General features: G+C 47.4%; 2 protein-coding genes across 4 annotated transcripts; one reads left to right on the forward strand and one right to left on the reverse strand.

The window, feature by feature from the left end:
- Positions 1 to 23: 23 nt before the first annotated feature.
- Positions 24 to 7,391, reverse strand: LOC148887933 (uncharacterized). Of its 3 annotated transcripts, XM_089013005.1 has the most exons (3): positions 6,870 to 7,219; positions 4,694 to 4,781; positions 24 to 1,547 (listed from the first exon to the last, which is right to left on the reverse strand). In XM_089013005.1, exon 3 carries the CDS (start codon positions 1,322 to 1,324, stop codon positions 173 to 175), a length of 1,152 nt encoding a protein of 383 aa, XP_088869131.1. In that variant the 5' UTR covers positions 1,325 to 1,547; positions 4,694 to 4,781; positions 6,870 to 7,219; the 3' UTR covers positions 24 to 172. The 3 variants fall into 3 exon arrangements, with proteins under 3 accessions (XP_088869131.1, XP_088869132.1, XP_088869130.1); XM_089013006.1 differs by lacking the exons at positions 4,694 to 4,781; positions 6,870 to 7,219 and adding an exon at positions 7,262 to 7,391; XM_089013004.1 differs by lacking the exon at positions 4,694 to 4,781.
- A 183-nt stretch (positions 7,392 to 7,574) lies between these two features.
- polr2d (RNA polymerase II subunit D) lies at positions 7,575 to 10,397 on the forward strand. The gene is made up of 4 exons (XM_089013007.1): positions 7,575 to 7,796; positions 8,563 to 8,743; positions 10,048 to 10,143; positions 10,216 to 10,397. The coding sequence occupies exons 1-4, from the start codon at positions 7,724 to 7,726 to the stop codon at positions 10,292 to 10,294; spliced, it is 429 nt and encodes a 142-aa protein (XP_088869133.1). The 5' UTR covers positions 7,575 to 7,723; the 3' UTR covers positions 10,295 to 10,397.
- The last annotated feature ends 694 nt before the right edge of the window (positions 10,398 to 11,091 follow it).

Here is an 11,091-nt window from a genome sequence, read left to right on the forward strand (position 1 = left end):
GAACGACACCACTACTGCTCATGTGCTGACGAGCTTTTATTTTGACGGGGCACCCGCATGACATCGGCAGGCAAACGCGCGTGCGTGACTCCGCCCTCTTGCCGCGATATGAAACCTTTTCCCACCAATATTCAAACGGATCTGGTAGAGCCACACCAGACCTGAGCCCCCTTTACCGGTAGGCGCGATTAAGAGCGCAAGCGGCATTCCGAGGCGGGCACGTGGCCGACCCCCCCACCAAGTCCAGATCGGGATCCAGGAAGCCCGCCGCCACGATGTCCCGCCCCCTGAAGAAGTCCGCGTTAGACTGGGCGCGTCCGGGAAAACTATCTTTGCCTCGTCGGTACTTGGCTCCAACGACGCGTCCCGCCTGGAAGCTCGCCGGGACCGGGCTCGCACCCCAAACCGGGTTCAGGCAGGCGACTCGGGGTCCGGAGGGGTCGGCGGGGGAAGGCGGTCCGGAAGCAGCCGCCCGGGCCGGTTCGCAGAGGAAGCCCAGGGTCCGGACTGGGGGGAAGGTTTTCTCCACCGTGCCATCCAACCGGAGATTCTTGCAGGGGCGGACCCCCTCCGGGGGAAGGCGGCGTTGGGTCCAGGCGCACTCCCGGTGGAGCTGGACGGCTTCGTTGGTGACAGAGAGGCCCGAGTCGGAGGGTCCGGGCGCCGACACCCTGGAACTGGCGCTGATGAGCAAGTTCCGACTGATGGGGCCGGGGTTGGCGATCTGGCCCTCGCACACCGAGGTGCCGCCCGCCTCGGCGCGCGCCTGACACAGTTGGTTGATTTGGTGCACGATGCTGCTCAGATCGCCGCCGCGCCGGTGCACACCGGCGGCCATGGACAGCGGGATGGTGGAGGTGGAGACCGTCACGTTGGGGGGCGCATCAGAGTCCGGGAGCTTACAGGGTCCGTAAGACCCCTGTTGAAGGCCGACGGAGAGCGGGGGCGGAGTTTGGACGCAGCCCGGTACGGCGCCGGTCGTCTGGGGGTGCGCCGGATGAAGAGCGCCCGGTGACTGGAGATGGGCGGACGTGCTTTGCCGAGGCTGTAGACCAGCCGGTATTTGGGAGTGAGGGGGCTGGATTCTGCTGGCCGTCTGCGACCCGACAAAGCCCAGGCCGCATAGTTGCACAGCCGTTTCCGACATGCGACAAAGGTCCGGGTGGGCGGCGGCCGCAAAGCCGCGAGGCGCCGGCGGGCGGGCGACGCGTGGCGTCAGTGGAGCAGCTCCTCTGTGCTGTTGCTGCGGCGGGTCGTGGGCGAGCCTCTGTGTCAGCGCCGGCGGGTATAATGCGCCGTCCTTGGGGGCGGCGTACGGGTTCATGGCGGCCGTTTCCGCCGCCGCTGAGGGTCCGAGCGATACGAGGACCCTTCGGCCCGGGTCACAAAGTGGACGTTGACCCCGGGGCCGCCCAGTCGGAAGACTTACGGGTGGACGCCGCACTCACATTCCCCCAGGCGGGCGTTTATCCGGAGCGGGATGACCAAGACGCAGACTGCCGCGGACGAGCGGCCAATCTTTGCCGCTTCTTGCTGCTGCTTCTCGTCTGCAAGTGAAAAACAATGGCGTCAGCAACGCCGCAGACGGATGGGATGGAAGGGGGCGAGTGCCGGTGGACATTTTGCTTTTCGGAGGCTCAATTCCAAAGACGGAGCGTTACTCTCCCAACATGGATTGACGTGGACACGCCACGTGGCCACAAGTAAAGAAACAAACAAACAAGCAAAAAAGTAAATAAACAAATGAACAAAGAAATAAATAAGTACAGTGATACCTCGGCTTACGAATGCCTTGGCTAACAAACTTTTCGGCTTACGAATGCTAAATTCGCGAGAATTTAATCTTGGCATACGAACTATTTTTCGGGAAACACACGGAGCGCCACAATGAGTGACGTGTCGTTCGCAAACGAGCCCCTTCCAACAAGGAAATGGCAGCCGACTTTTTTTGTTCTCTATTCCCCGCCCCTACTCTTTGGTTAAAGCCGCATGTGATTGGTCAAGAACGCAGCAGTGAGAGAGTAGGGGCGGGTTACAGAAACACAGCTGCAAATAAAAATAGATAGGCAGACGACGGAGAGAGAATGAGAAAATGGATAGAAAACACAGTGAAATTTGGACACCTTTCAACTTTATTGATAGTTCAAAGGCAGAGTGTAGACTGCAAGGTTAAAATATCCCATCAATCAGGCTCCACAAATAACCCGCACAAGCCATGCGTACACTTGATGCAAAAAGCTATCAACCCAGCTCAACACAACACAATTTATGAGGAACAAGGTAAAATTATCACACAGAAAGCACGGCAACTTCACTCGGATATTGTCAAGAGGCAACCTGGAAGTATGTCATCCAATGATGATTTCAAGGCTAGCCACGGATGGTTCCAGAAGGACAACCGACGCCTCCGGACAAGTTGTGTCCATAATTTGTAAAATTACTTCTACTGAGCGTATTTTACAAAGATTCCACCGTATATAATTATATTTTGCGTTTTAAGACTCGCACTGAATATTATACACGGTATTATACACGGTAGGTATCGTCACTGACCGAGAAAGCGACACAAAATGCATTTTTGGGTACTGTGTTTAGTCTGAAAACTTCGTGTTGATGGCGAAATTAGAAGGAAAACAAATAAATAACGCGATGGTGAATCGTTGTGTGTTGCACCAAGACTACTATTTGATACGAGCTGACACAAAGTCCCAGCAGGCAAATCAGCCCATTTCCAACGGAGCTTGGGCGCCATCTTGTGCACTTTCTGGGACGCTACATTTCAGTCCAGATGCCTCAAAATGACGGGGAATAACTTCTTTAATGGATTGCAAACATGTATGCTTTCCTCTTCAGAACTATTTGAATCATATTCATCACTGAATGAGTAACAAGAAAGCCTCTTCTCCGAATCTGAAGCCATTGTTTGGATTCTCGAGCAAGGCAAGACGTCTTGGCTTGACGGCACGAACAAGGGGGCGGGACCTTCTGAAACTGGCCATTTCCAGTTTCATTTTGAAGTCGTTTTTGGACACTTAAAGTCATTTATATTGATGTTTTTCATTTGACTCAAAATATCAGCCTGTGTGCTTTGGGTATTTTAGATGCTATAAAACGTTTTTCTGATGTCAGTTAGGAAACAAAAAAATGGTGTCAGTTGTCCTTGAAGCGTCTGACAGGGATTCATAGTGTCATTTGTCATGGGGAGGCAGCCAGTCCTGACCATAAAGCTTGCAAAGCTTACAAGGAATCATTCCCCAAGATGGTGAAAGAAGGCTACGTTCCTCATCAAGTGTTTAACGCTGATGACTCCATTCCATCAGGCCATTAACGGCCATCACAAAGGTCAATAAAACCACTATACAGTACAGTTTATTTCTTTAATTACAATACCATAGCACATTTATTATACATAAAATAAGGTATATTTTGTGTAGTTTTAAGGATTATTTAACAGAAATTTATGTTTGTTATGTATGTTTCCTGAGGGAACTGAATGTTTGGGATACACAATTTTCGCCTTACACACTGTCTGGGAACCAATAAAGTTTGTAAGCCAAGGTATCACTGAACATAAATAAAATTAACAAACAAATGGGTACATGAATAAAGAAAAAAAAAAAATAAACGAACACGTGAATAAATACAGTAAAGTATCGTTATATCGATATCGTTTATATTGATAATACTGCTTATTACGATACTATTTTCCGTGCACATTTCTAGTCTTTTTATGTATAATTAGTTCCGTTCAGTACGATTCATGGTCATTACGATAATCCGGTTACTACAGTGCTCTTTTTCATCTCCCGCCGGCCATTTTGCTGTGTTGATATCGATACAAAAGCAGTTTAAGGTGAATTGATATTTGCTTCGGGGTTTCTATACAATCCCACCACTATCGAAATCTGTATCGGTCGCGCCGTTGGTCACGTGACCAGCTCCCGTGTCTTGCGCAGTGTAGCAGACGCCATTTTCTACCATTTACAACCATGGTGAAACGAAAGAATTGTGACCTCGGAACGAAATACAAGGCAGTCGTGGCTGTTGAGGAGAATCCAACACGGAGCAAATCCTACATCGCGAAAGAGTTCGACGTGCCGCAGAATACTTTATCAACGTGGTTGAAGAGGAAGGATAAAATAAAGACGGCATACGAAGCGTTGGACTTCGGACCTGGATCAAAGAGGATGAGAAATGCATCAGGTTTTTTAGAAATGTTAAACAAGATTGAATCGTTTATGTTAAAAGCTGAAAATGGGAAGCAGAAGAACATTGAAGATTTTTTTTAAATTGCATAAGATGTAAGCGTTGCAGTTTCCCCGTTGCAGTGTTATGTATACATGTACACTGTACTGTATATGAATGCAATCGATTTTGCAACAATGTTTGTTTTGTCTGCTGAAGCGTGATGATTTTGAAAATGACTGCACATGCCATCCTGTATTAAAGATCCCACAGTCACGTAACCGGCTTCTGTGTTTTGACCTGTCATACGCGAGCACAATAAAAAGGCGTAGCAGAGCTCACATCTTTCATTACTGCTGCAATAGCGTCTGAAACATACTGTAATGCCCCTCAGCGTGGCAAATGATGCGCACAGTCGCTGCGATAGCGGCTCAGTCTTTTTAATAACAAAACGTAGCAGTTATCACCTACAGATACAAACAGGAGATGTTGTTACATCACAACTCACGCGCAGTCATTCTATTCAGGCACTCTCTCGAACCCCGTTGTCGGGTCCTCCCAAGCCCCAGTCACGTGACCAGCTTCCGTGTTTTGACCTGTCGACGCGAGCACAATAAAAAAAAGCGTAGCAGAGCTTATGTACAGTACTGTTGTTCAACACCAAATTCAACCAATGGGAAACGTAAGAATTGTGATGTCCGAACAACGTGCAAGGCAATCGTGGCCGTGGAGGACAATCCAACAAGCAAATCCGTCATCGCGAAAGACTTTGACGTGCAGCAGCAGAATACTTCCCCAACGCAAGTCATGTAAACGTTGCAGTTTTGGTTTTTCATCCATGCATTTAATTGCGTTGCATTCAGATATCTTTATCGTTTGCAACAATTACTGTTTTTCATGTTTGGACATGCTGGCGTTCGTGGTTTCTCTCGTGTGAATAGAACAACGTGAGGATTTTTTTTTTTGCATTGGTTGCATTTTTTAAAGGAAATCTTCTTCTTTTCCTTTGGGCTTTTCCCCTCAGGGGTCGCCACAGCGAATCAATGTCCTCCATCTGTCCCGGTTTTGTGCATCCACTTCTCTCACACCAGCTATCTTCATGTCCTCTTTGACCACATCCATAAACCTCCTCTTCGGTCTCCTGCCTGGCAGTTCAAGCCTCAGCATTCTTCTGCCGATATAGTCACTGTCTCTCCTCTGGACATGTCCAAACCATCTCAGTCTGACTTTGTCTCCAAAGCCTCTAACATGAGTTGTCCCTCGAATGTACTCATTCCTGATCTTATCTAACCTGGTCACTCCCAAAGAAAACCTCAACATCTTCAGCTCTGCTACCTCCAGCTCTGCTTCCTGTCTTTTCTTCAGTGGCACTGTCTCCAGTCCAAGCATCATGGCTGGTCTCACCACCGTTTTATACACTTTCCCTTTCATCCTAGCTGAAACCCTTCTATCACACATCACACCTGACATCATTTTTCAGCATTTTTGAAAGGAAATAGTCATTAAAAAGTGTATAGACGTTTTTATTTGATGCAAAAGTTTATTTTTCACTTCACTACTGTACAAAAAGAATGCTAGATACGCAATCCATGAACCCAATGAGAAAATGACATGCCATATCAAAGATACCCCATTTACGTATTGGCGCCCCCTCCCTTTTAATGCAGTTCGGCACAGGACGGATATATCGATAGTACGGTTATATCGACATTTTTTTCCCGACTCCCGAGAATATCGATATAACGAGACTTTACTGTAAATGAATAAATACCAAGAGACAATCATCATCAAAATGACGAATTAACCATCTTTACTTGATTTTCGAACATGGGCCAGTCCTACAGATGAATCGCCAAATGTACGGCTGGAATGGCTACTTTATTGCTACGTTCTTGAGAGTTTTGAAAGGCGCTTATAAATACAATATATTCTTTTTATTATCATTATTAGCTATCTATTAGCTGGGTAGCTTTGTATCTATTTGTGTTACTTCCGGGTTGAGTGAACGCTGGTGTGTATGGCTGCCACTGCTCACCCACAGAACATCTTATCCTGTGACTGTAAAGTGACCTTGAGAGTTTTGAAAGGCGCTTATTAATCAAATGTATGACTATTATTATTATTGCTTTTTCTACCACCTGTGGTCAACTTAGCTTACCACGTGTTTGGTCAACTTAGATGCCATTTCCAATATTCGAATTTGCTACATGTTGTACTTTGTATTCATATTTCCGTCCGATGGCTGGAATTGATGGATGAAGATTGTTGATCAATAAAATCAAATCCAAAAAGAAAGGGGGGAGGGAAGGGCGCGTGACACGAAGACGATGACGCAGGACGTAGCATGTAGCCGCAAGTGAACGCGACGTCGGCAGTGACGTCATCTTAGGGTGCGTTTGCAAATGGAGCCTTGAGCCCAATGTGAGGCGGAGAGCGCTCTCATTCATTCGAACGAACCCTAACAAACCGGACGACACTCGGCCGTTGCTCCGTGTCCCCCGTCGGAACGCCAGGACATAAAAACGCGTGTGAACGCCAGGACATTAAGACGCGTGTGAACGCCAGTTTTCGAACGTGACGCAAGAGCGCTTGGAATTCGATTCCAAACGCTTCATTTGTCTCGCTTCTTTGTACTATCCGACTCACGACAATGCCCGGCGGCTTCCGGCGAGTCGAGTACTTACGCTCACTTCGAGCGACGTCTTGTGCGGTTACGACGACGCCGACATTGTTGACTCGAGCACAATCGGCGACAAAGTGTCCGCTTGGCCACCATCTCGCTAGCGAGCCGCACCTCTCACTCGCTGCGGGGCTCGCTCCGCACTGCGCATGCGCAAAGAGGCCAACTCGTCTTGTAGAGGCCCGTGCAGAATGCCTGATCAATAATCGGCGTCGCCACCACGAGCGCCTCGAGAAGGCTTCTACGGCGCTCATGTTGTATTTTTGCTTCTAAAGCAAAAATACAACATGACGACATCATCTATCTCAACAACATTATGACCAGCGACAAAATCTTAATGGCAACAAGCTATTATTGGATTCGTTATAGAATATAGAGCCTCAAACCCACCCCCACCTTTGCAAACCGGAAGCGATGACTCCATACGTCTGCATCGTCGCAAGAAAGCCGGCCTACGGACAGCCTACCGGCACCCGTATTTGCGAGAAGAGCGGCGCTCGAGTGGGGTGACGTCACAGGACGCCGGCTTAGCCGCGACGGAAACCCACCCCCCACCCCAAAAAGTAATTCCTCCTGGCGCGGCATAACAATCGCGCCCGTTCCGGTGACGTCACTCGCTGCCCCTCAATCGACCTCTTGGATTCCGGAACTGGCGCCGAGGTGACCTCCGGCCGCCAGGGGGCGCCGCCGCATTTGGAGTCAGGCCGAAAGCGAGCTTTGAGGCCACGCACCGGAAGTCGTTGTTGTGGACTTCAGGGAAGCTTTTGGCGGCGACTTTGTCTGGCCATCCTCTTCTTCTTGGTGGTTCTTCGTCTTCTTTGTCGCGTTTGGCTCGCCGCCGCTGTCGCTCCTCGTCGAATGGCGGCCGCGGGCTCGGCCTCGCATATCGGCGATGTGGAAGAAGACGCCTCGCAGCTGCTCTTTCCCAAAGGTTTGGAAACTCCTATTCATTCGCGTGTTGCGCGCGAGTTCCCTCCATCTCGGGCTGTGACCAAATTTGTCAATAATAATTCATCACACGTTGTCTAATACCACATTAAAGTGCATTTAAATAGCTTTCAAATGATGTATAGATTATTGCTCTGTGACAAATAGTCAGGAAATACTGGACTTTTTAATTTTGGAAATAAGAGGGGATTTTCTGCCTGTAATTTACAGTTAAAACAATGAACATCTGTGAGCGAGTTCTTGATTTCAGTCTAAAATATACAAACTTTCTTACTTTTTGGGATCTTATCGAGTAAGGTACCATTGGAAAGCTTTTGAAATTCTAAACAAGAACAGACAAGATGAGCAAATGACCAAAATGGCTGTCACTGAATATGAGGAAAGAAAATTGAGAGCTCGAGAAATATACATGCTAATAATAATAATACATTTGATTTCTAAGCGCCTTTCAAAACTCTCAAGGACACTTTACAGTCACAGGATATTTTTTTCTGTGCGAGCAGCGGAAGCCACACGCGCCAGCGTTCACTCAACCTGGTAACAACTTAAAGTAAAATATAGATGCTAATGCTTCTTTTCGCTTGAAACTTGGTAGCTGCGTAGCTCGGAAAATGCCACCAAAAAGCATGACGTACTTGACAAAACTGCAATGCTATACGTACGAGTGCGAGTACAGAGTGCGCTGGCTTCACTGGACAGAAAGAATGGCGAAGGAATATAGCTCACGTACGTAGCGTACCTCCTTTCAGAGTTTGAGAATTCCGAGACGCTGTTGAACTCGGAGGTGCGCATGTTGCTGGAGCACCGCAAGCAGCAGAACGAGAGCGCCGAGGACGAGCAGGAGCTCTCCGAGGTCTTCATGAAGACCCTCAACTACACCGTCCGTTTCAGCCGCTTCAAGAACCGAGAGACCATCACGGCCGTGCGCAGGTGTCGTTTTTGCTTCACATCTTCTTCAGCCTTACACTCGTGCTCTCCGTAATTCCTGCTCTGTCCGCCAGGGGGCAACGTTGCCCTTTCCATTGAACGGGAAGTCCCTTGCGTTACATTCATACCTTGGCTTACGAACTTCATTGGTCCCCAGACAGTGTGTAAGGTGAAAAATGTGTATCCCAAACATTAATTTCCATTAGGAAACCATTAAAATGAGAATAATCCCTTCCCAGGTCCCCATAAAACATCATTTTCTAAGCCTTTACACAAAATAGACCTTATTTTATCTAGAATAAATGTGCTATGGTATTGTAATGAAAGAAATATACTGTACTGTATAATAAAGTGGTTTTATTTACCTTTATGATGGTGATTGATGGCTTGATGGAATGGAGTGGCCATGAAACACTTGATGAGGAACGTAGCCGCCTTCTTCCACCATCTCGAGGAATGATTCCTTGTAAGCGTTGGCAGCTTTACCGTCAGAACTGGCTGCCTCACCATGACCAATGACACCATGAATCCCTGTACGACACTTAAAGTTCTCGAACCATCTGTGGCTCGCCTTGAAATCATCAATGGATGGCAATCTTCCAGGTTGCCTCATGACGATGTCCGAGTGAAGTTGCCATGCTTTCTCCGCGATAATTTTACCTAGTTCCTCATCAATTGTGTTCTGTTTAGCTGGGTTGATAGCTTATTTTAACCTTGCAGTCTACACTCTGCCTTTGAACTATCAATAAAGTTGAAAGGAGTCCAAATGTCACTTTTTTCTATCCATTTTCTTACTCTCTCTCTCTCTCTGTTGTCTGCCTATCTATTTTAGTTTGCAGTTCTGTGTTTCTGTAACCCCCCCCCCCCCTCACTGCTGCGTTCTTGACCAATTACGTGCAGCTTTAACCAAAGACTGGGGACTGGGAATCTTGGACAAAAAATATTCCGCTGCCATTTCCTTGTTCGCGAACGGCACGACACTCATTGTGGCGCTCCGTGTACACACGTGTGTGTGTGTATAGTTCGTATGTCAAGGTTAAATTCCTGTGAATGTAACGTTCGTAAGATGAAAAGTTTGTTAGCCAAGACGTTCGTAAGCCGAGGTACAACTGTATAGTAAAACCGAGCAACCGCGACGAGAAGTTGAAAGCCTTCATTTCGACAAGTGTTGGTGGCATCTGTCGCCATTTCTAAACTTTCCCATGACGCAGTCGAACTGACTTTTAGGCAAGTGTGGCGCTGACCTTTGCACCTATCGGCCATACTTGATTGTATGATGAAGGCTTTGTTTTGCTTTCTCCTGGCAGCCTTCTCCTCCAGAAAAAGCTTCACAAGTTCGAGTTGGCCAGTTTGGCCAATTTGTGTCCCGAAGCGGCCGAGGAAGCCAAGTCCCTGATCCCCAGGTGAGCCCGGGCCTCCCGCTCAAATGGACGAAACGGCGCAGTGACCGTCGGATTTGGGTGTGTCCACTTTAGTTTGGAGGGACGCTTCGAAGACGAGGAGCTGCAGCAGATTCTGGATGACATCCAGACCAAGAGAAGCTTCCAGTACTGATGCCCCTCAGAGGACGGACGGACGGACGGACGGACGGCTGCCGCAGATGGGCCCCAAAAGCGTGTATATACAAACCAATAAAACAAATCTGAAAGCTGCCAGATATCGGCGTCCTCGACTTCAATATGGAAACGACCAATTTCGCCCGAAAGACGAGATCTGATGGATGCACTTCGTTCCAATCACTCAGTGGTTCCTAAATGGCGCTGCTTGTCAAACGGGGGCGGGAAACAACAATAATAATAATAATAATAATACATTTCATTTATAAGCCCCTTTCTAAACTCTCATGATTGCCAACCAATCGCCAGATTGCAACTGGGAGACAACATCCAGAAAGAAATGAACCCTGTTTGGGTGGTCAGGAGAAAAGGTCAAGGGTTGAATTGAGGCAACTGCAGGGATGAGAATGGAAAAAAAGTCGGGGGGGGGGGAGTGCACACACAAATACTGTGTGTGTATGTATATATATATATACATACACACACAATACAGTGATATATATATATATATATATACACACACACAAATACAGGGATACCTCGGTTCTCAACCATAATCCGTTCTAGAACCCTGTTCGAAAAGCGATTTGTTCAAACACCGAAATGATTTTTCCCATTACAAATAATGTAAATAGTTTTAATCCGTTCCGATGCCCTGAATGTTTACCTTTTTAGTACAGTATTTCATACGTTATTTTATGCATGAAATTACACATTAAAATGCTGACCATCACATAAAAAGCAATGTCCATCTCAGAAAATGTTAAGCAAAATGGCAAGGATAACATAACATAA

Source organism: Hippocampus bargibanti, linkage group LG14 (assembly GCF_051943395.1).
Source record: "Hippocampus bargibanti isolate YZ-2025 linkage group LG14, ASM5194339v1, whole genome shotgun sequence".
NCBI classification, from domain to species: Eukaryota; Metazoa; Chordata; class Actinopteri; order Syngnathiformes; family Syngnathidae; genus Hippocampus; species Hippocampus bargibanti.

What these genes read in the sequence shown, in the direction of transcription:
- polr2d (XM_089013007.1), top strand. Translation starts at nt 7,724, where the DNA reads ATGGCGGCCGCGGGCTCGGCCTCGCATATCGGCGATGTGGAAGAAGAC. An exon ending in ACCATCACGGCCGTGCGCAG is followed by an intron (nt 8,744 to 10,047) that starts GTGTCGTTTTTG and finishes TTCTCCTGGCAG; the next exon opens with CCTTCTCCTCCAGAAAAAGC. An exon ending in GCCAAGTCCCTGATCCCCAG is followed by an intron (nt 10,144 to 10,215) that starts GTGAGCCCGGGC and finishes TGTCCACTTTAG; the next exon opens with TTTGGAGGGACGCTTCGAAG.
- LOC148887933 (XM_089013006.1), bottom strand. Translation starts at nt 1,324, where the DNA reads ATGAACCCGTACGCCGCCCCCAAGGACGGCGCATTATACCCGCCGGCG.